Source organism: Pteronotus mesoamericanus, unplaced genomic scaffold (genome assembly GCF_021234165.1).
Source record: "Pteronotus mesoamericanus isolate MK-2021 breed Mesoamerican mustached bat unplaced genomic scaffold, CSHL_Meso_final scaffold_174, whole genome shotgun sequence".
In the NCBI taxonomy this organism is placed as follows: domain Eukaryota; kingdom Metazoa; phylum Chordata; class Mammalia; order Chiroptera; family Mormoopidae; genus Pteronotus; species Pteronotus mesoamericanus.
Genome location: NW_026555309.1, coordinates 45,083,969 through 45,102,028, shown reverse-complemented (window position 1 = coordinate 45,102,028; position 18,060 = coordinate 45,083,969). Strand labels below are relative to the sequence as shown.

At 65.6% G+C, this 18,060-nt stretch overlaps 1 protein-coding gene across 2 annotated transcripts in view; it reads left to right on the top strand.

Moving 5' to 3' along the window:
- The window catches only part of AGO2 (argonaute RISC catalytic component 2), a 69,181-nt gene that overhangs the window by 45,171 nt on the left and 5,950 nt on the right, over nucleotides 1–18,060 (top strand). For both annotated transcript variants that reach the window (XM_054590531.1, XM_054590530.1), the window contains exons 4-16: nucleotides 3,025–3,206; nucleotides 3,902–4,038; nucleotides 4,608–4,742; nucleotides 5,479–5,566; nucleotides 6,592–6,739; nucleotides 7,411–7,530; nucleotides 7,692–7,814; nucleotides 9,137–9,270; nucleotides 10,719–10,903; nucleotides 12,068–12,227; nucleotides 14,550–14,640; nucleotides 15,852–16,046; nucleotides 16,528–16,662. In XM_054590531.1, the coding sequence (XP_054446506.1) occupies nucleotides 3,025–3,206; nucleotides 3,902–4,038; nucleotides 4,608–4,742; nucleotides 5,479–5,566; nucleotides 6,592–6,739; nucleotides 7,411–7,530; nucleotides 7,692–7,814; nucleotides 9,137–9,270; nucleotides 10,719–10,903; nucleotides 12,068–12,227; nucleotides 14,550–14,640; nucleotides 15,852–16,046; nucleotides 16,528–16,662 (1,833 nt within the window). The remainder of the gene's footprint in view (nucleotides 1–3,024; nucleotides 3,207–3,901; nucleotides 4,039–4,607; nucleotides 4,743–5,478; nucleotides 5,567–6,591; nucleotides 6,740–7,410; nucleotides 7,531–7,691; nucleotides 7,815–9,136; nucleotides 9,271–10,718; nucleotides 10,904–12,067; nucleotides 12,228–14,549; nucleotides 14,641–15,851; nucleotides 16,047–16,527; nucleotides 16,663–18,060) is intronic.

Sequence of the window (18,060 nt, the reverse complement as noted above, 5' to 3'; positions counted from 1 at the left end):
AGCTTTGTGTTTAATTTGCACATTTGTTTTTGTTTAAGGTTGTGTAACAAAGAAAGCATAAGGAGTTTATTCACAGTTCTGTCCCTACTTATTTATGTTTACACAATCGGTGGGGGGCGGGGGCGAGGAGTATTTTCCTCCAGAAGGTGGGGGTGGGTCCAGGACATCCGTCCGCTGTTGGGACCTGAGTCCCGTCCCTGTAGAAGTTCACAGCACAGTCCCAAGTGACAGAAGGTCTGACTTGAATCCGCGCTTCGTCCTTCCTCATGGTGGCGCCCTGGGTAAGCCGCGCCCTGGGTAAGCCACCCCCTGGATCCCTGCGTGGCTGTGTCCAAAAAGAGCCCCCCACCCCACCCCATCCCCAGTGCCGCCTGTGGCCCTGGGTCTCTGGGCCGCCTGTGGCTTTGTCCAGCCCCCAAGTCATACCACTGGTCCCAGGCTCCGAGGCCCCCGGCCAGTCCTGCCGGGCTGTGACTAGTCCTCAGGGCCCGTGCCTGCCACCCTCACGCGTCACTGCCCGATGTCTGCGGGAGCCCTGCCCCAGTGCCCACCGTGTGTGTACTCCGTGTCCCTCGGGTTTAATCCCACCCATTCTCGCCCTATTTTAGGGTGAGTTCAGAGAAGCTCCCAGCCGCAGTGTCTGCCGTGCCAGGGCGCCGACGGCAGCCATCCGGCCGCTCGTTTTCAGGGCCGTCGGCCGCCGTGATGTGCGGGCGCCCGCCTCGTGTGTGGGAGCTGCAGCAGGACGGGCCGCCCTTTTCTGTCGCTGTTGCGCTCACATCTCGTAGCCAGGGGCCACCTTTTTGGCTTTCATGGTGTGCTTTTTTCCATAAAGTACTCTTCTTTGTAGCACGGGCATGTCTGTAGGAAGAGAGAAATCCGTTCGCGTCGTGCTAACCAGGCGTCAGCCAGCGGCTGGATGGGGGCCGGGGCCCTTACTCAGGGGAGGTAGCTGTTGCCCCAGCTTGCAGCCTCTCCTGCGGAACCGCGGGCGCCGCCGAGGCCCTGTGCTGTGCGGGAAGGCCGCGCGCCGGCAGGGCTGGAGGGCCGCCCCGGCCAGCCCCTCACTTTTCAGAACAGGACGCAGAGGCAGCTGTACAGGTCGCCCACAAGCTTGGCTTGACTGCCGGGCCTCTTTTAGCGGTGACACAGAATCAGCATGATCTGTGGGACAGGAGTGGGTGTCGCTTGTTGCTGGCGCCGGCCCAGCTCTGGGTCGGCCACTCCCTGGAGCTCCTGCCTGTCTGGCGACCCGGGGAGGCCTGGTCAGCGCCCACTTCCTAGGAGAAGGCGGCGCGTTAGGCCACGTTCACACCTTGCACTGCGGGCGGCTCCCGCGCGGCCGGCGTCACCGCGGGGCACGGTGGGCTCACACTCAGTCTGCCCGGTGCTCCTGCCTGCTCGGCCCTGTGCCCCCTGGGCGTGTCGGGGCCGTGAGTGCCCCGCGGTGACGCCGACCTGCACTGGCAGGTGTGGGCGTTCGGAGCGGGGCAGGGAAGCCTCCGGAGGTTTGCGGACAGGTGGGACTGGACAGGCAAGGTGGTGGGGGGACAGGGAGCCATCCCTGGGGTCCGCTCCTGGGGTGGCGCGCAGGCAGGGGTCTACACAGCCTCTCTGCTCCTCTTGGGGGCTAACCTGCTGCCTTCCGGGACTGAAGGTGCATTTGTCAAGGTGCCTGAACGTAGCTGGCCCAGGTTGGGGGGGCCCAGCAGGTCACACCTAACAGAGCAGCCAGTTCCTGTACCTGCTGGTGTTCCTTGCCAAGGGTGACTTTGAATCTCCTGCGAACATGCTGGGTGAGGCTGTCTTTTCTTCCTGGGTGATGTGGTGCGGAGGGCGCTGACACTTGCATCGCGAGGTATCAGCTCCCTGTGCACATTTAAAACAAGATGTGACCTGCCCACCCCTACTGGAAAGGGCCCGTGACCTGGAGCCTGGCACGGGCTCCAGCCCACAGGCCACAGGCAGGGCCAGCTGGGGTCTGGGGGCACCCCGGGCCCTGCCAGCATCGTCGGTCCTTCTCCGGAGCCGGTGGCAGCGAGTTGGCGGGGCCTCGGCCCGCACAGCGGCCAAGCTCCAGACAGGACCCCTGATGGAGACACAGCCGCTTCGCGGCCCTCTTGCCGTCCCACACGACCTTTGTTTTCCTTGCAGCACTGTCCCCGTCTTTGTTCCTAAGCTGGACCCCTCCCGTCATGGTTCTAAGTCTGCCACCCTGGTGGCCCTCGGACCGAGGGGGTGAGCGTGGGGCTGAGTCTGTCCGCGGAGACGGCAGCGCGCGGCTGTCTCGCCACTCTCAGGCCCTCGGTTGGGGCTTTCTGCCAACGTTCCAGTTGCCCGTGGTTGGTAGTGTCCCTGCATCACATGCAGCTCCTCCCGGGCTCTGGTGTCCTTGGCTGGCACAGTGACCCATGAGGTGGGCGGGCCGCCCTCTTGTCCCATAAGCACATCCAGGGAGCCCGATACAGCCGCCTGCCTGCGCGCGGCCAGAGCACAGGATGCAGAGCTGGGAGCTCGCGTCCTGGGGACCCCAGGCGGTGCCACGTTGCTGGCTCCGGGAGTCAGGCTGTTTAAAGACTGAAGTGTCTTGGTTCATGGGCCAGCACCGCTGGATGGCAGCCCAGACAGGCATGCGGGCTGTCCTCACCCCATGTCCCAGTCGTGGTGCCGGGGCCCGGTGCCCCCTGCCCCATGCCGTGGGACACTTCCCTTGAAATGCCCATCGCCCCTGCGCTGTCGGGTCCGCGCACCCTCTGGCGAGACAGCGGGTCCGACCGAGAGCGCTGTGAGCCTGGCGGTTCTCCTGTCCCCGCCTCGTGGTGGCCTCTCAGGTGGCCGGCGGGAGTCCAGCCTCTGCTGTGGCTGTGCCGGCCGGCAGGAGGGATGCGCGTGCCCCAGGGAGGCGCGCAGGGGGCGCTGACGGAGCCTCCCTGCCCGGGGCGGGGAGGGCTGGCCCGTGGCCCCCGGCCGCCCGGCGCTGTCTTCGGGGCAGCGTGCGTCACCGTGTGCCCTGACCCCTCGCAGGTGGAGCTGGAGGTCACGCTGCCGGGAGAAGGGAAGGACCGCATCTTCAAGGTGTCCATCAAGTGGGTGTCCTGCGTGAGCTTGCAGGCGTTACACGATGCACTTTCGGGGCGGCTGCCCAGCGTCCCCTTTGAGACGATCCAGGCCCTAGATGTGGTCATGAGGCACCTGCCGTCCATGAGGTGAGACCCGTCCGCGAGTGGGGCCCCCCGTGCCAGGAGCGCCCGCCCAAGTCCGGCGTTGCCCGAGGAGCCTGAGCTCTGTGTGGGAGGAGCCGGTTGCCGGCGTCCGGGGGCAGCGGTCACATGGGTTTCTGGGATGCAGATAACGGCAGTGCTAACTGAGAGCCAACTTCCGTGTAAAAACAGTTCCCCGGGATCCTCAGCTGAGCAGAGAAAGGGGGCCCCCGAGCTAGCGCGCGGCCGGTTCTTCGGCTCTGCCCGGTGCCAGGAACACCGCTCTGTTTCTCCGTTGCCTTCACACTCGGGACGTGTCAGAGTGGGACAGTGTCCAAGTTCTGCACGTGCCGGCGCTTTGCCATGGGGACGTGGGGAGGGCCTCTCAGGGCGGCAGGGAGCCCTGTGCACGCTGCCAGCGTGTGCTCGATCCGGTGGGATTACTTCCTCACCACCGGCCGCCACACCACAACTTGCTGGGGCAGAGAGGGGGTGACGCTGTAAGGGGGTGGCCCTCTAACGGCTCGTGACTGGCCAGATGGCTGGGCAGGGGCCGCACTAGCTCCTGGGGCGCGTGCGCGGCGCACGGCAGAGCCTGGAACGGAAGTGCACCTCTGCGCCGGCCGCGCGCGCGCCCCCGCCGCCCCCGCTGACGCAGCAGGGCCGGCCGCCGGGGTCAGCTGGGGTCTCTCTGGTCGCAGGTACACGCCCGTGGGGCGCTCCTTTTTCACGGCGTCCGAGGGCTGCTCCAACCCCCTGGGCGGGGGCCGGGAGGTGTGGTTTGGCTTCCACCAGTCCGTCCGCCCTTCTCTTTGGAAAATGATGCTCAATATCGACGGTGAGCAGAGCCCGGTCTTCCTTGTCGGGGGTGGGGGGGTTGGGGGCCGCAACACCAGACCTTGGGGGGGGGCGGTCCGTGGGGCAACTCCAGACACAGCCTCTGCGGGAGCCAGAGGCGCTGCATCGCCCCAGGCCGGGGCCTGCGTCCCTAACGGGGTCCCAGGCGCTGCGGCTGGCGTCCACTGGGGCGGCGTCAGTTTTGCATGGAGGCGATGCGTGGATGACCCGCCTCCTGTCCCCTTCTTCCCCGTGTGGTTCTCGGGCGGGCCCCCCCAGCTGCGGGGGCGACCTCTACGGGGTCTACACCAGGGGAGCCAGGAAATCCCACCTGCACGGTTGTCGTGATGTCAGGGTTTGTTTTACACCTATTTTTTTTCTCAGAGGGCTTCAGACTCTAGCAGCCCCTTGCGGCCGCTCGTGGCCAGAGGGAGTATCGGGCTGTGGCCGGGCCCGAGCCGCCCCCGCGGACAGCGAGGACAGCGCGGGTGCCCCTCGCCCGGCCCGGCGCCGTCGCGTGGACCCCGGTGTCACTCTCCTCTGCCTTTGTCTCTCTCTTCCCGCCTCCAGTCTCGGCAACAGCGTTCTATAAGGCACAGCCAGTAATCGAGTTTGTTTGTGAAGTTTTGGATTTTAAAAGTATTGAAGAACAACAAAAACCTCTGACAGATTCCCAAAGGGTCAAGTTTACCAAAGAAATCAAAGGTAGGAGCCAGCCTGGCGCCTGCGTGGCCTGCCCTCCCGGCCCGGCAGGAGCTCCTGCTGCTGCGCGGGGGTCTGGGGGCGACGTTGCCCTCGGGTGAGCTAGTGTAGGCGTGGTGTAAACCCTCCTCACAGAGCGGGACGGTAACGTCCTTGTCCTGAATGAACGACAGACAGCCCGTGGGGCGTGGGGCAGGGTGGTGGCCCACGAACGCCCCCGTCCTCAATGAGCGTGGTCCTGACGCAAAATATCGCCCGTGTTTCATGACCTTCCAGAATGCGGGGCGCCCCCCCGCCACCGCTTGCCTTTCACCCTCACTGCCCCGGTGTGGCCGCGCCCACGCTGCCCAGTGGCGCTCGAGCAAACGCAAGCCAGGGCTCGGTGGTCTGGCCAGGGCCCTCTGCACCTGTCCCTTTCTGAGGCCCGGAGCAGCACTGGGTGCTAAAAATACCTCTGAAGGAGGCACAGAAAGCCGAGGTGGCCAACGCAGCCTCCAGTCTGAGCCAAACCCAGTCCCCTTCTCTTCAAGAACAGTGTCCTGCCTGTGGCCTTGGCGCAGCTGGGGCGGAGGGCATCCCCGCGGGCGAGCCTGGCCCAGCCCGGCGTCGCTCCGCCCTGCTGTCCCAGGATGCCCAGCGCGGGCCTGGCAGCGGTCCCTCTGCGAGCAGGTGGGTGGGACACGGGCTTGCGCTGCCAGCCAGGGCGCCGGGACCCTGACGCACTGCTCTGTGCCACCAGGTCTGAAGGTGGAGATCACGCACTGTGGGCAGATGAAGAGGAAGTACCGCGTCTGCAACGTGACCCGGCGGCCTGCCAGCCACCAAACGTAACCACCCCCCCCCGCCCTGTCCCCCCGACCCTCGCCGTCCATCCTGCAGCCCCAGCTCGGGAACAGTGACTCTTTTGGAAAAATGATTCCGGTCCAGTGTCAATTCCAGAACCACACCTTCAGCTCAGAGGATCCCAAGCCACCTAATAATTAAACAAAACACAGGCCCCCCCCCCCGGGTGGGGCGGGGGTGAGGGCCCCCCGCCGGATGACGGACCACCGGCAGGTTCAGGAGAAGGGTCTTCTTGCTCCGGGTCCTCGGGGCGCAGAGCAGGAGGGAGGGGCTCTGCGGGCACGGCCCCCGCCGGTCTCAGGCTATGCCTCTGCCCTGACCCCATTCGCCAGTTCGGGGTCCAAAGCCGAGTAGCGACTGGCCTGGCCCCAAGGACGGGGTGCTGTCCGAGGCGTGTCCATGTGGGGAGAATTGAGGCCCGCCCTTCCCCTCCCCCACCACCATAAGGCTTCCTGGGCTCAGGGAGCGCTCGCTCATTCATTCCGTGGTCATCCCATGGAACAGGCCTGGTCCGTCACCGAGCCCTGGGGACACCTGTCCCAGCACCGGGGCCACCCGCCCCTGCTCTCCCGCCCGGGCAGAGCTGCCCATCCCTTCTGTCATCCCATCCCGGAGGGTCAGGCCCCTCTGCAGCCGGCGCTTGCAGCGCATGGCCCTCAGGGTCAGTCACGGTCAGCGGTCAGCTGGGAAACCCACGGCTGTCCGTCCCGATTTGCCTTCATTTGCCCTGAGTTCTGTGTTGGCTGTAGCTGTCGGGCACCGTTTGGATTACTGCGTATTGTAGGCGTGCGAGTGTTTTCTTCTTTCCCAACTGCAGAGGGAAAGTAAAAGGTTAGGGCTCGGAAGTAGCCAGGCACCCCGGCAGAGGGGTTCGCGCTCGTGCCCTGGGAGGGGCTGTGGCCCGTGCGTTCCCCCGACCGGAGAGAGCTGCCCGCGGAGGCGGCCCTGGTGTGCGGCGCACGTGGGCCCTGACGCCTGCCCCACGGGCCCGGGTCCCTCTCTCCCCCAGGTTCCCGCTGCAGCAGGAGAGCGGCCAGACAGTGGAGTGCACGGTGGCCCAGTACTTCAAGGACAGGCACAAGCTGGTTCTGCGCTACCCCCACCTCCCATGTTTACAAGTCGGACAGGAGCAGAAACACACCTACCTTCCCTTAGAGGCAAGTGCCCCAGCCCCGCGCATCCCCGTGGCTGGTCGGGGAGCCCCCCAGGGCCCGCGTCACCGCCGCTGCCCCCTGGGAGCTCGGCAGGTCGGGGACGCCATCATGCCTCAGTTTCCCGGTGACTAAGGCGGGTGCGGTGCCTCTGGCGTGTGAAGACGAGGGCGTGTGGGGGGTGCCCAGCAGGTCCCTGGTGCAGGGCAGGAAGTGCTCAGAAAGGAGACTGATTCCTTGCTCACTGGGAAACCCCTTGCCCGGGAAGGGGGCCTGCAGGTCCCGGCAGCTGTCCTCCGCTCCTGCGTGGAGGGCCAGCGTGGCTCCCCGGGCCGGGGGCGGGAGGTGGGCCTCCTTCCCGTTGGCAGGCGGCTCTGCGTCCCCACGTTCTGAGGGCAGGCCGCGAAACCCACGTCGGGACCCAGGGACCCAGCCCCCCACATGGGTGGTCTCGGGCCGCACTTTTTAGCAGTGCAGCCCCCAGTTGGGTTCGAGTTACGCGGGGTTTATTGAAGGTCCTGCTGCTGAGCAGCTGGCCATTGAGCGGCACGTGCCGGTGTGCTGTTTGCATGGGTCCCGGGAACCCACAGGACCCGCTGGCATCTGCCTGTGTCCTGGGCAGAGCCAGCACCCACCCCCCAGCCCTGTGCTGACCCATTTGCGCACCTTCCCTGTAGGTCTGTAATATTGTGGCGGGACAGAGATGTATAAAAAAGTTGACCGACAATCAGACCTCAACCATGATCAGAGCGACTGCCAGGTCAGCGCCCGATAGGCAAGAAGAGATTAGCAAACTGGTGAGTGTCATGTCCCGGGGCCAGTCCGGGGGGGCACCCTCGGGAGCCAGTCATTGCAGGGCGCCCAGGGCTGGGGGCCCCAGGCGCTGTGGACAGGCACAGCTTCTGGAAAGAAGCCCGGACCACCTCTGACTCCACCTTTTCCTCCTCCCCTTTTCAAGATGAGAAGCGCAAGTTTCAATACAGATCCGTACGTCCGGGAGTTTGGAATCATGGTCAAAGACGAGATGACAGACGTGACCGGGCGGGTCCTGCAGCCGCCCTCCATCCTCTACGGGGGCCGGGTACGTGCCGGCTGGGCTGGGCCAGCGCAGCGTGGGTGTCTGGGGGGGCTGCCTGCACGCTGACCGTGGAGCAGCAGCACGTGACCCCTTTCAGGTCGGAACCGTCCCCAGAGTGAGGACCACGGTCTCGTCTGAGCCTGAGAGTTAAGGGCTTCTCAGAAGCTTGAGTGTCCTTTGCCCTTTTGGAAGGTTTTTAGAATTAACCGTTAAGAGCACTGTCCTCTGGGTAACGGGCACTCTGCCAGCGATGAGTTACATTTTCCGGAGGCTCCTCTGCTTCCTGATGGGGCACCTCTGTTTCGAAGGCATTTGGGAACAAGCGTAGCAGTCACTCGGGTGCCTGTTTGGTTTTGCCCGTTGACGCTCTAGCTTTCATCCGCGTATAAGCAAAGGCCCCCAGCCACTGAGCCCCTGCAGAGCCCACGAGAGGCCCCTGCTCCCGACGGGCCCCTCCCGCCACAGAGCTCGGCATCTCGGGGCGGGCGGCCTTGGCCTCAGAGGTCGCCGGCCGGCTCGCCGGGGACGTGACCTGACCTAACCGCACACCTTAGCACCCGATGGAGTGTTTACTCAGGAGGATGAGCCCCCCGGGACCTCTTGGGAGGCTTTGTTTTGTTTGTAGGGTTTTTTTCTTTCCTACTTCAAAATGTAAGCTTTTTAAAAAATGTTTTAAAGCTCAATAGATACAAAGGAATTACAGGAAAAAGTCTCTTCCCCTCAGCTCTCCGTTGTTCCCCAGGAAGCAACTGGTGTTCCTTCTCTCCTTTGTCAAGTCGCCCGGGAATGAGTCACATTTTTTTCACCCCTTTCTACTCAGAGAGCGTATTAAACGCCCTCTGTGCCTGCTCCTTCACTTCGTGTTTTCTCCTGGAGCCCGTGGAAATCTCAGAGGCAGTTTCCTGTGGGGCCCGCCCGTCCTCACTGCTGCTGTGTTCCCTGGCGTGGGGGTCCCTGTCTTCGTCCTCGTCCTCGGGTGGGGTCGCTCCCACCCAGCCCTCCATCCTCCATTCACATCTTCATCTACCCATGGACCCGTCTGTCCTGCGTCCGTCCGTCCATCCATCCCCCCGTCTGTCCATTCTCCATCCACCTCTGTGCTCCATCCGCCTGTGTGTTCACCCCACATCCACCCGTCGGCCCATCCCGCAGCCGGCTGCGGGCCACCTGCAGAGGCAGGGTGGGCACAAGGCGAAGGTTCCGTTCTCAGGCTCGGGAGCCGCTGGCTGGTCGGGGGGCCGGCAGCAATTTGGATAGTGACAAAACCCAAGGTTAGAGGACTCCATTCCCCATTTTTTCTCACTCTAACGTCTTGCCATTTGCAGAATAAAGCGATCGCCACCCCTGTCCAGGGCGTCTGGGACATGAGGAACAAGCAGTTTCACACGGGCATCGAGATCAAGGTGTGGGCCATCGCCTGCTTCGCCCCCCAGCGCCAGTGCACGGAGGTCCACCTGAAGTAAGGCCGCTGGCGGGCCCCGGGCGGGGGCGGGGCCGCCAGCCTTTCTCGGTCCCGGAGCAGCAGCCGGGCCGGGGCAGGCCAGGCACCTCAGGCCCCCCTGCGCCGCTGCTCCTTGGAGCCGCTGTCGGGGCAAAAAGAAACCAAACAGCAAATGAGAATAAGGGTAAAAGAGGCAAAAGAAAAAATTGGATTCAGCAAACAAAGCTTGTTTTTAAAAGCACCTCAGCTCCACATTTCTGTGTCTTAGTGAGAAGGAGAGGATGAAGCCAGAGGAGGAGACGGCCAAACAGGGCTGGCGGCAGGCGGGGTCTTCTTGCTTCTCGGGCAACGGCAATAATTAGAAATCGGCTGGAGAGCAGGGCCTTAGGTTGACCTTCCTGGGGTTCTGTGCTCCCCACCAGCCCCATAGCTCCGGGAAGGGGCTGACACCCGCGAGGCCCGCGTGCCACTGGGGCCCGGGCTGGCAGGCAGACCCTCTGAGGGCAGTGACGCCCAGACCGCACGGCAGATGCCTGTGCTTCTGTGCCAGGCAACCCGCGGGGGAGAAAAAAGCCGTCGCTTCCCTCCTCTCTTGGGTGGAACCACGAGGGAGAAGGCAACGCCTGAGAAGTGTAGCCCATAAATGTTTCAGCAGAGGGTGGTTCCCAGAAAGTCCTCGAGAGCTGATGTCGAGGGTGAGAGGCGGTCCTTGGGCCCCCAGGGCCAGCGGGCAGCAGAGAGGGCTCCGGAAGCCACGTGGAGGCCCGGCCGCTGGACCTGGGCCGGCCCGCTGCGTCTGTCCTTGGCCCCTGTGCTCCGCTTCTGCCTGGAGCCAGGCGGTCCCGAGGCGAATTCACGCGGATACGTAAAATGCAGGTGCACACACACTATTCCTTTAACAGCACTGATGTGCGCGTGCTGGACACCAGCTGGCGAGGCTGGCCTGCAGCGCCCTTGCCCCACTGCAGAAGGCGGCGCTATTTTTACTCCTGAGCTTAAAATAGAGGCCGTTGAGCTGTCCCCCTGCCCGCCCGTGACTTCACGGGCCCGTGGCAGCAGCTGCCAGTGTTACTCCAGCTCCGCTGTCCGGTTTTCTCCACAGTTATGTCACCCACATGTCCCAGTTGTACACACGAGAGTGGCAGCGTCCCCCTGACCGCTTGGCATTCGCGGTGTGAGGGTGCGGGGTGTGTCTGGGGGGAGCGGGGCTGGGCAGGCCTGCGATGGGGCGGCACGTCGTCACCGAGCACTGGGAGGGTCCCGCCTGGGGAGGCAACGCGGACGCTGTCCGGAGCCCTCTGTTGGGTGGCGGCAGAAGGGCCGCAGGGGCATCCTCGGTGCATTTCTCATGAGTGCGCGTGCCACCACGGCGGTGGCCGCTTAGACTCCGGCCGCCGTGAGGACAGAGTAGGTGTGGGGCCGAGGGGTTGCCTCGGCAGGCCCTCAGTGAGAAAGCGCCCCCGCAGGTCCTTCACGGAACAGCTGCGGAAGATCTCGAGAGATGCCGGGATGCCCATCCAGGGCCAGCCGTGCTTCTGCAAGTACGCCCAGGGCGCCGACAGCGTGGAGCCCATGTTCCGGCACCTGAAGAACACCTACACCGGCCTGCAGCTTGTGGTGGTCATCCTGCCTGGCAAGACCCCCGTCTACGGTAGGCCTCCGCCGCGGCCCGAGCCCTCCGAATCTGTCCCGCGGACGGGGCGCCCCCTTCCGACCCGCCTGTGCACTGGCGGGGGCTGGGGGCTGCAACCTCGGCCGAGCGATGCATGCTCTGGCCGCCCCGTCGGCCCTGTCTGAGGCCGCAGTTCCTGGACGCTAGCGCGTGTGCGGTTGTCCTGTCCTCCGCCCGACACAGGTGCGGGCCGGATGGGGACAGTCCTTCAGTGCGCACCAGGGGGCCCACGGCGGCCATCGCCCGCTCCGTGACCCGGCCCTCCTTTTGTGATCGCCATGCTCCCCTCAGAATTCTCTGCAAGTTCGTCGGAGCCCTTTATACCAAAAAGGCAGTGCACGCTCCGCCCAAATATACCAGCCCTGGGCGACAGCCCAGGCCCTCTGTTCTGGCTGCTCCAGGGAGGGCTGGGCGGGCGGGCAATGACGGCGCAGGGACGGCCGTCACCGAGGCCTGTCGGAAACGTGGGCTCCCCGTAGGGTGGCCTTCGGGCCACGCCCTGCGGGGGTGGGCGCCGTGGGCCAGCGCAGAGAGGGTGACAGGCGGTTGCTGCCGCCAGCTGGCCCCCCACCCAGGGCACAAGGTGTGGGCACGAGAAGCCCTGCTCCCCTCCTGGTCTGGTCCAGATGAAGGAGGACAGAGGCCCCGCCCCCCCTCGCTGCTCTCAGGAGCCCATGGTCTTCTGCACAGCCTGGAGGGAGAGCCCGGAGGAGGACGTGGGCGGAGCTGCTCTCTGATGTCAGTGGGCGGGGCCGAGGCTGTGCAGGCTTCCCGCGCTTTCATTTTTAACTCCGAGGTTTTGCTCATTGCCCTGGGCACAGTAGTGGAAGGTGGGCTCATCCCCAGGGGTGCCAGACCCTGGGATCCCGCCGGGCACTGCCCGCAGCACCCTGGGGCCTGGGGCGGGCCTGCCCGGCCTCCCCAGCTGAGGGCGGGTGAGGCGCCTGCCAGCAGGGCAGGCGGGTGGTGCCAGGACTCCAACCCCGAGGCCGTGACCCCCGCCCCGCCTGCCGTGCCCGTTTTCCCAGCCTTGGCCCCCAAAGGGGCGGGCAGAATCTCGGCAGCGGGCGCAGGTGTGCATGGCGCCTGCGGTGTCCGCCGGGCGGGTAGGTGACGGCTGTCCCCCGTCCTTGTGCTCCGCAGCCGAGGTGAAGCGCGTGGGAGACACGGTGCTGGGGATGGCCACGCAGTGCGTGCAGATGAAGAACGTGCAGCGGACCACGCCGCAGACGCTGTCCAACCTCTGCCTGAAGATCAACGTCAAGCTGGGCGGCGTGAACAACATCCTGCTGCCCCAGGGGAGGTAAGGCTGGCCCCCACCGCGGGCGGGCGTTAGGCGTGGCTCCCTGAGGGGCGCCAGTACCTGGGGAGAGGCGTGGGGTGTACCAGGCGACGGTGCGGTCAGGTAGGAAGAACGGGCACGTGGAGTCTGGCGGCTGTGGCCTGGGGGCCGGCTCTGGGGCGAGGTGCTGTTAGCTCACGCAGGTCCGGGGGACGGAGGAGGCCCTGTCCAGCACGGGCGGTGAGCCGGACACACCCTTCACTCCGCCACCAGGTCTGGTGTTTATTGAGCACCTGCTGTGTGCCTGGAGCGGGGGCTGTGGCAGTGGGCGTAAGCGCCGAAGTCCTAGCCCCGCAGTGTAGGGACCCAGAGGAGCAGGCCCATAAATGTGCTACATGTGACTTCGCAGGCGTGCGGCAGTGACGGGCTCAGGAGGGCGAGGAGCTGGGGTTCGCGTGCTCTGGGGCCAGAAGGCGGCGTGGCGGGCGCCTGGGGACAGCACGCTCCGGAGCGAGGGGGCCCGGGTCGGGCCCTGCACTGAGAGCCTCCAGGGGGCTGTGGGCCTGGAGATTCACAAGTGGAGATGTGGTCTGTCTGACCTTGTTCCCAAAGGCCCGCGGTGCGGGCACGGCAGGGACTGGAGGTTCCTGAGTGACCCCAGGAATGTGCTGGGGGCGGGGGCGCCCAGGACGGCCGGGGCCATCAGGGGAAGAGGAGAGTCAGGCGCGAGCCCCGGGCCCCAGTCCCAGGCCGAGGAGGGAGAAAGCAGCGTTCACGGGTGCGCAGGCCTGAGGGGTCGCCGGGGTATCTGCCGGCCTCTGAGGGGAGACACAGTGGGTGCGAGGGGGAACAGGTCCGGTGTTCGGGGTGTAGGGTTAAGGGTCCTGGCATGGAGGGGTCTTTTAAAGCCACCAGGTTTGGGAGACCCCTTGGGAGGGCATACCTGTGAAGGATGTGGGAGCCGGGTTAAAGGTCCCTGAGGTGAGGCGCTGGCTGTGGCGCTGAAAGGGGGAGAGGCAGGCGGCCAGCGGGGAGGGCCCTGGACCCCAAGGCCGGTGTGTCCCGGGGCTGGGCCAGAGTCTGGGCAAGGCTGTGCAGGCCCACGGGGACCTTGCAGAGCGGAGCCTGGTTGCCATGGCAGCGTGGGGTGGGGTGGGAGGGCCCGGAAGCGGAGAGGCAGTGAATGGCTGTGCTCGCTCTGGAGGCTCTGCCAGCAGTGCCCAGTGGGCGGCCGAAGGAGCGGGCGGCCGAGGGAGGGAAGTGGCGTCCACGGGCGGCGGGGCTTTGACTGGCAAGGCTGAGAGTCGTGGCCGCTGCGGATGCTGTGGGGGTGACGCAGCGCCAGGGAGGGAGCCGCCCGTGGGGGCCGGGGGCCAGCCCCGCTCCTCTCACTGCCACGGGCGTCGTTGTCACTGGTGGGGAGCGAGGACGGCGTGGGTGCTCCAGGTTTCAGAGGGCGGTTGTAGGATGGCATCCGAGGGCCCTGAGGCACACAGGCTCGTAAGGCAGGGCCGGCGGCCCGGCTGAGGGCAGTGTCCCCTGTGCTTCGGGAGGAAGCAGCCTTCCGCCGGCCCCCGGGGAGGCCTGGAGAGGCCAGGGCGGGTAGAGCCGCACTGGGGGTCGAGGCGGGGAGCCTGCCTGCATTTGTGGGCGCTGCCACGGGGTGCATGCTCGAAACACCTCCTTTTCTCGTCCGGCCTCAGCTTGGGCAGGGGCTCCTGAGGGAGCGTCGTCGGGGCGGGCGGCCGCTGCTTGTGAGTGCCGTCCGGTGGGAGCCCCGCAGAGGGGGCTCTGCCTTTGCCACGCCCCTCCTGGGATGGGGCGCGCTCGGCTCCTGGCCGGGGTGGGGGCGGGGAGGCCTCTCTCCGTCCTCAGGGTGCCCCCGTGGGCGAGGACGGCAGCGTGTGGGGACCTGCGGCTGCCTGGAGAGCCCAGCCCCCGGCCGCCGTGCAGCCAGGGTCCCGAAGGCCAGCGGCGCTTCTCCACCGGGCCGTTTGGCCCCTCGGCCCCGACCCTGTCTGGTGGGTGGAGAGCAGGGGCTGCCCCGGAGGGGGCGGCTAGGCATCCGGGAGGAGCCGAGCGGGGGCGTCCTGTTGCTGTTACGTGAGCATTTTGGAAACGTCGGGGTGTGGGCGGAGGGGGGGCCTTGGCCCCGAGCTGGCGCGCGGTCCCCCTGCACTCTCCCTGCACAGGGGTCTCTGGGAGCAGACCGCAGACCGCAGACCGCGTCCTGGTCTGGGAGGCGTGTTCTGTGTGCGTGTGACGGGCGCTCGCTCTGCGAGGGCCGCCACCCGGCACGGGGGCGGCCGCGCCTCCGCTGCTGACGCTGTGCTTCCCCTGCAGGCCGCCCGTGTTCCAGCAGCCTGTCATCTTCCTGGGGGCCGATGTCACTCACCCGCCCGCCGGGGACGGGAAGAAGCCTTCCATCGCTGCTGTGAGTGTCGGTGCTTCCCGGGAGCCTGCATGCGGGACGTCCCCCCTTGAGCTGCCCGTGGGAGGGGACACGGTCCCTTGCAGCCATATGGCTGGAGCGTATTCCTGAACAGTGGTGAGGGCTGCTAGAGAGCAGTGGGTGAAATCCAGGTCTCCTGGGAAGCACGAGTCTGGGGGGCGCCACAGGTGGATAAAGGCGTCTGAGAAGCAGTGACAGTCGTGTGGGTTGGCACTGTCTCCAAAACCCCCAACCAAACCTCGCCTGCCCCAGACCGGCCCCGCCCCCAGGGGGGCTCTTCACCTGCAGCCCCTCCCGGGCCTCACCTCGCGGCCTCACAGTCCCCTGGGCAGGTGCTGGCCTTCACTGCAGACGTTTTCCACTCTTTATTACGAAACACGATGTGTAAAATAAGTAGACAGGCTAGAGTTCGAGCCCGCCTTTCTCGTGTCACCCCCTTTCCAGCCTCCTTAAGGGAGCTCATTAACTGTGTCTTTGAAACAAGTGTGCGCTTTGGCTGGAACACCGAGGTCCCTTCCCTCCTTGTTTTGTCCGGTGGGGGATGGGGGGAGGCCTCGATTCACAGGTGACGGTCGGTCGCAGAGCTGAGCTCCCGGCCGCCTGCCGCCACCCCTCGGGGGCGGGGCTGGGCCTCACCTCCTCGCTGGAGCTGACCGCACCCCCTGAGGCCTTCCCGTGCCTGAGGGCGGGGCGGGCGCGCGCCCTGGGCAGCACGGCTGCAGCTGTGGATGGCCCAGCAGGGCTGCTCCCTCAAAGGCCTCTCTGCTGAGGGAGCCTCGGATCGGAAGTTGCTCGTCCCCAGCGCCTGCAACGGGGACTGCTGGAGGGACCTCTGGGTGGTTGTGTATCTGCCATTTGTCTGAAAGTACCTGTTGGGGTTCTTGGGGGAGGGGGCATTTGGCCCCAGGCAACTCATGCATCCTCCCTCCAGACTCATCAAACAATATTCACATTTCCTGGGCAGCTGCCCCCCTCCCCCGCCCCCATGCTTGTGCCTAGCACCGGGCTGAGCGTGTCACTACATCGGCTCCTAACCTTGCGAGGTTGCTGTTAGTTTCCTCCCTCACCCCTTCCCACCCCGAAGGAGCTCAGGAGGGCCGCACGCCGTCGTGCGAGGGAAACGGCAGAAGCACAGCTCCTGCCTGGGCTCGGGGTGTTCGGGGCGCTTGACGAGCATGCCTCCCGCCCAACAGGTCGTGGGCAGCATGGATGCCCACCCCAACCGCTACTGCGCCACCGTGCGGGTCCAGCAGCACCGGCAGGAGATCATCCAGGACCTGGCGGCCATGGTGCGCGAGCTGCTCATCCAGTTCTACAAGTCCACGCGCTTCAAGCCCACCCGCATCATCTTCTACCGCGATGGCGTGTCCGAGGGGCAGTTCCAGCAGGTGGGCGCCTCGGGCCGTGCCCTCTGTCCTTGGGGTGTCCACGACCCGCCTGGCTGCTGGCGGGGGGGGCTGTAGGGGTTCTCTACCGAGGAGGGTGGTGCGCTTGCCGTCCGGCCCCGCGTCGGCCCGGTCACAGCGTGGACGGTGGGCCAGGGCCAGGGCCTGAGGGTCTGTGCGGGTGGGGGCTGGAGGCAGGAAATGAGCCGCTGGAGCCTGTCACTGGCGCATGTGGGAGCCACCAAGGACGTTGCGTACTGCACTGAGTGTTTCCACACGTTCTCTCGTGTAAACCCCTGAGCGCGGAGCCTGGGTGCCGCTCACGCTGTTTGCAAATGAAGAAACAGGCTCGGAAAGGCGAGGCACACAGCTGAGAGCAAGCCAGCGGCCGGGGAGACCTAGCAACGAGAGCCTGTCCAACGCTCCTGTTACTGAGGGACCCGCTCCAGGCAGCGGCGGGCCCTGAGCGCGCCTCTCTCCCCAGGTCCTCCACCACGAGCTGCTGGCCATCCGAGAGGCGTGCATTAAGCTGGAGAAGGACTACCAGCCAGGGATCACGTTCATCGTGGTTCAGAAGAGGCACCACACGCGGCTCTTCTGCACCGACAAGAACGAGCGGGTGCGTCTGCCAGCCGGGCGGGGACGGCTCCGCCCCAGGTGCCAGGGACACCTGTTCTCAGAGGGGCTGTGCGGGGGGACCTGGCCTCCCGGGCGTGAGGGGAGAGCTGTCCTCAGGTTGGTGAGAACCTGGGCCTGGAAATCCCTCCGGTCTGGGGGACAAGACCAGGCAAGAGATGTCATCTGTCAGATAATGACATGACCAGGGAGGTGGCCCAGAGAAAGAACTGGACGGTGAGCGCCACAGTGGTGGCCAGTCCCAGGAAGCGGGGTAGCGTGGCGTGAACTCGGGGGGCCTTGGGGAGGTGGGGGCCCAGGGAAGGGTCCGCGGCGCATCTGGAAGGCGGGGCATCCAGGCTGCTCCGACGCCCCCTGGCCTTCCAGAGCCAGAAGAGTGCGAGGGAGACGCAAGGCTGGCACCTGTGGCTGCAGGTGTGGGATCCTCAGGGGGAGTGTGTTCCGTGCTCCCAACAGGATTAACACGCAGAGTCACGCGGCACCGCGATGCCTCAAGCCATCTGCCTCAGGAAGGACACCTGCCCAGAGGGGGGGCCGCTAGGCAAGAAGCAGCCCTCAAGTGGGCCCCGGCAGGGCCAGAGGCCGGCAGGCGCGTGCCCAGGCAGTGTCGAAGGCAGCACGTCACAACAGCCTGCTGCCACCACCCTGGGGACGTGGCACAGGATGTGCTTGTGGTCTAAATGGGAGACGGAGTGCAGAGAGTCACAGTGAGAAAGAGAGGTGCTAAGTCACAGGCACAGGGATGGTTCGCTGAGAAGACACAACGGCCGTGAGCGTGGGAGTCCCCAGCGCCATGACCGAAAACTACGGGAAGGGGGAAATACGGCAAAGGCGGCCTTCTGTAGGGCGATGGACGGCCCGCTGCCCGGGGCACACAGGGCGGGCACGCTGGTAAAAACCGGACAGCGACTGGCAGGGTGACGGAACCAGCCGGAGAGGAGAGGAGGGGTCCGGTCTGAAACAGCTGGGGTCCCGTGCAAGGCCTCGGGGCGTTGGCCTCGTACCAGGGGACGGACAAGGGCGCAGATTTCCAAACCTCGGTGTCTTACTAAATACAGTTTCTGATCGTTATACAGTTAAAGTGAACAGTAGAAAAGGACGGTTAGGAAAGCTTTAAATTCACTTCTGAGTAACACATGCATTAAACATGCAAAGAGAATAAAAATTACAAAATAATCAGAACTGAACAAAACTAAGGGTGTTTCCCATCAAACTGTAGGCAGCGAGGCTAAAGCAGCATGGGCGTGGGTGCGCCAGATAAGCCTGCCGGTGCGGGGAAGGTGGAAACCGGAGCCGGGCCTGGGAGAGCTGAGGGGCTGCCTCCCCCGCCCTCCCTCCTCCACCGCAAGTCTCCCCCCGGGGCCAGAAGTCGGGGGAGCTC